The 4,503-nt window shown below is 37.7% G+C and overlaps 1 protein-coding gene across 1 annotated transcript; it reads right to left on the bottom strand.

Annotated features, from left to right (window-relative positions):
• Window positions 1–3,512: 3,512 nt before the first annotated feature.
• On the bottom strand, window positions 3,513–4,331 carry LOC106883814 (uncharacterized). The gene has a single exon (XM_014934954.1). The coding sequence runs from the start codon at window positions 4,329–4,331 to the stop codon at window positions 3,513–3,515; it is 819 nt and encodes a 272-aa protein (XP_014790440.1).
• Window positions 4,332–4,503: the final 172 nt, after the last annotated feature.

The raw sequence follows: 4,503 nt of genomic DNA, 5'->3' as shown, positions 1-4,503 counted from the left end.
TATATATATATATATATATATATATATATATATATATATATATATGATCATTATCATATTATCATCATCATCATTCTCATCATGATCAGCATTAGCATTTAACGTCTGTTTTCCATACTGGTACATTTTTGCCGCACTGGCACTAGTGTGGTTACTGCGTAGCTCACAAGTCAAAGAAAATGACCTGTCAACTGACTGAGGTTGTAGTAGAGAAGATATGGGTGAAACAGATTGAGGGAGATCTGAAATCACGGCACCTTGACTTCAACACTGCTAAGGCCAGTGCCATGGATCAGTAAGCACGGAATAACATCATCACCAGAGTCCATCATCCAGTGGCACCCATAGTAGCATATTGGTTGAAAAGACTGCCTTCCAGTCACCAGTTAGGGAATAAAGAAGAAGTAGAGACATTTATTTCTTTGTCTATATGAGTGTGTGTATATATTTATCATCATTAACATTTAACATCCGTTTTCAACAGAGGACAGATATGTTTAAAAACTGACTCTAAGAGGAATCAGATAAATGTAAGAAAGAAGTCTACCTTGGTGAGGGCATATGATGTGTATAGATGTGTTGTATACTGATGTGAGAATGTGTGTATAGATATACACATATACACACATGCACACAAATATATATATATTTAAAGAAAGAGAGAGGGAGAAAAATAGATAGATAGGTATTGAGAAATAGGTAAATAAATCATTTGACAATATATCTTGAAGCAAATACAGCTATTAATAATAGCTTGTAATATATTTGGTTAAAATCCCCTTTGAGGGATAGAGGGTCGAAGGCTACAAACATTGCTGCTAATTAGATCACCTAGGTAACAGAGGCCATCATGTGTTTGAAGTGGATAAAATTAGGAAATAGAAAAATAGACATTATTAAAACTTTTTTATCAATATTTTCGTATCAGTAAACAAACATCTCTGTTCAATCATATTAAACCAAAAATGAAATTAAGAGACATGACCTCACCTTAAAAAATTGTTGAACTCAGCTGCATGCAAATTCCCCACGCACACATGCATTCCCTTACATAGTACATTCATACATACATACATATGTGTGTGTGTGTATGTGTACGTATATATAGATATAAATAGATAAATAAATATATATATATATAGATATAGATATATAGATATATGCACGCACACACATATATGTATACACATATACGTATAGCCCACCCATAGACACACATGTACAGAATATTAGAGATAAAAATCAAAGTTTTTGTACTGGACTTATTCAACTTGACAGGAAGCCAACCTAATCTTGTAAACTACAATAATGTTTCATATTAAATATTATTAATTGCCTCCTTGTTGATTCAAAACACAGACACCAGCTGTACGGAATGTTAATCACTGACCAAACAAGCGGCGGACTGTGGCCATTTTTAATCCCCCCACTCAGAGTGTGTCTATCATTTTGTTGCTTTCATTCAAATGAGTTCTCTATGTATTTGAGAAAAACACAAGAAAATCTATTCGGTTGCTGCAGTCATGTTTCAATAGATATTTACCACTAATCCTGACCAGACAGTCAGATAAAAGATGCAAAGAATTCATTTCTCATTTTCATTTATTCAAATCTTTCTTTCTATCACTGTCCATCTCCCCATCTCTCCCTCCCTCTCCCTCCCACTCTCTCTCTCTGATTAAAAGATAATCCCCCATCTTGCTATAAATCTGTAGAAGAAATTTTCAATTACAATTAGAATTACAAAATGTTTTGTATATAAAATGCTGATTAGTAGAAAACTTGTTTTGAATTTGACAAATATAGCTATTATATTTGGTTCTAGCAAACACACGAAATGTTATATGCTTCTAAAAAGATATGATCACATAAATTTTATATAATTGATTCAATATACTTATATAACACTCTATATAATTGATCTGCTAGGCATAGGTGTGGCTGTATTGTACAAGATGCTATTAAAAAGTTCCTAGAGTAGTTCTGTAGTGTGCCAACAGACAGCAGCACAAGATTGCGTGTGCAGTGAGAGCTAGCAGTGACCTTCATGAGGCAGAGAGCCAAATGACATCACTGTGTTTACATCAGAAGATGAGAAATTTGGGATCTTGTGATCATGTGTATGCTGATGTGTGCGATTTTGTCATGGGCAGGAAGTTGGAACAAAGAGCCAAGTTGAAATTTTTCATTAAACTTGGGAAATCTGGTACAGAGACATTGAGCATGCTTTGGCAGGCTTACAGTGATGAGGAAGTGGGTCATACACAATGTTTCAAGTAGCACAAGCACTTCAAAAGCAGAAGAACGTCCCTGGAAGGTGATGAGTGATCTGGAAAACCTGCCACGAGTGTCATCCCCAGAAATGTGGAGAAAGTTCATTAGCATCTGCATGAGGACGCTCATTATCATAACCAAAGGAGAACCATGAATATATATATATATATATATATATGTAAAGGATAAAGACCCCCTTCAGACATGAATGACTCTGGGATTGCTTCTAGAAAGTTCCTCTCCAAAGCATAAATCCGGGCAAGGTTGTTTATGGGAGACCAGTAGTTACCTATGCATACCAGCCTCCCCTCTCCATGGCATGGAGAGGGGAGGCTTGAGCTCTCTCAAGTGCCTGTCTCTCTTGACCCTCTTCAACATATATAAGTTGCCCTTGTGGCAGATGGACAGGCAGACGAATAACTGAATTAGATAGGTCATGCATTTTATTCTCAAGCAGGCACCACATACTTTCAGGAGCACTCACATACCTAGCATCTAAATGGTTGCATACTTCATCATGTACAATCTCATTGTTTGAAGTTGCTTCATTGATGTCAACATTGATGGAGTCATATTCCTTGTAGATACACTTGTAAATATATTTCACAGAGGAGACGAAGACGTAAATCTCAACACAAATATGAGCATTGAACTTATGGCACAGATATATATTGTAGGGCACTACATGCCAATTGTTTATTGCATGGCTGCAAACTCAAACTGATGTCCCTCAACGTCGCCTGTACAATGGGTAACCATTTGGGCTTATCCTTGTCTCTTGTTGATACTCCTTTAAGACATTTGTTATTTTCTATGCAGGGAGTAGCAGGATTGAGATCACAACAAGGCCCATGGATCATGCACCTTTTCACTGTTTCATATAGTAAGGGTTCAGTGACAGGATCCAGGATCTCGGCAAAGACAATTTGATTAATTCTTTCAGGATCATCCAATTTATCATCAGGGTGCAAAATGTTTAACAGGTAGGCATGTGGTAAGCCCCACTTTTGAGATTGGTGTGGCAGTAAGCAGTGACTCTTCCAAATATATGTTTCTTAGGGATGTCATTTAAGAGTTCGTGCAGCTTTATACTAAATACACGGGCGACCAAATCCGGTCTATCTGATGGGAGTTTGGCCTGGAAGTAAATTCTCTCTAATTTCTTGCCAATTAAGATTGCAGGTTACTGAGAGGAAGATATCAGGAGGATCATATATGTGCACAATAGTCATGGCATCTTAATAGTGCTCATACATATTCCCAGGAAACCCTTGAAATGATGAAGGCAAGATAACTGTGTGTCCTATTTGAGCATTTGCAGCATTAACAGCATTCTGTAAATGATCGGCAATACCATGGTATTGTTCTACTTTTAACCTGTGTTGATGAGTCCTCACAAAATCTAAATTGTTACCTTCGACTTGCAGGTAAGAGTCTACTGCCTTTTGCTGGAAAAGCTTACCTCCATGAATAACTGGGTTAAATCCACCGTCTCTAACTGGTGTAAGAGATACTTTATGTTGGAGCATTGTAACATTTTGCCTTGAGTTTGCTCTATTTTTATTACCAATCACATGTGGTTGCCAGTCTGGCTCTCCATATGGAAAGAACAATACATACACCATTGGGTCGAGGTTGGGGCTAAGAATGTTCAAACTGATCACATGGACTTCATAGTTTCTTGGGTAAACTTTGAAATCTCTGTTGAATGGTGGCTTGCCGTCAGTATTGCTGAAGACCATAGCTATTTCATTAACTGTTGGTAAATTGTGTTTCCGCCTATCAGCAGTGTGTTCCCTATTGAAGACTAAATTTAGGACAGACATAGGCCTCTGTTCCTGTTGAGGATGCTGTTCCTCATGCAGTTCTACTTCTCGTGATATCCTGTAAGATGCAGCATAGACATCGTTCTCTCTGATAATCTCATCAAATCTGTGCATCACCTCAAGTATATATCTTTCATTTGTTGCATTCTGAGCCCACACTGTGGTTGCTTGAACGTTGTCAACAATATACAGTTGGACGAATTGCCTCTGTTGACCCTCAACAGCATGCATGTGCGAAGTCCTGTGATAAACTTGGCCCTGCACTCTGAAGCAGAATGGACCTCGTCCTTATGGGTCATCAATGTGGGCACCCATAGATGCGAAAGTTAGAGCAAAGTTGCATGACCTTATGTTTTCTTTGAAGTTAACATAATGTGGATGTTGAGGGTCTGACAACAGAGAT

Source organism: Octopus bimaculoides, chromosome 10, assembly GCF_001194135.2.
Source record: "Octopus bimaculoides isolate UCB-OBI-ISO-001 chromosome 10, ASM119413v2, whole genome shotgun sequence".
NCBI lineage: Eukaryota > Metazoa > Mollusca > Cephalopoda > Octopoda > Octopodidae > Octopus > Octopus bimaculoides.
The sequence above is the reverse complement of the archived record's forward strand: the minus strand, read 5'-3'. Positions and strand labels throughout refer to the sequence as shown.

Excerpts from the sequence above, each read along its gene's own strand:
- LOC106883814 (XM_014934954.1), bottom strand. The coding sequence starts at position 4,331 with ATGCATGCTGTTGAGGGTCAACAGAGGCAATTCGTCCAACTGTATATT.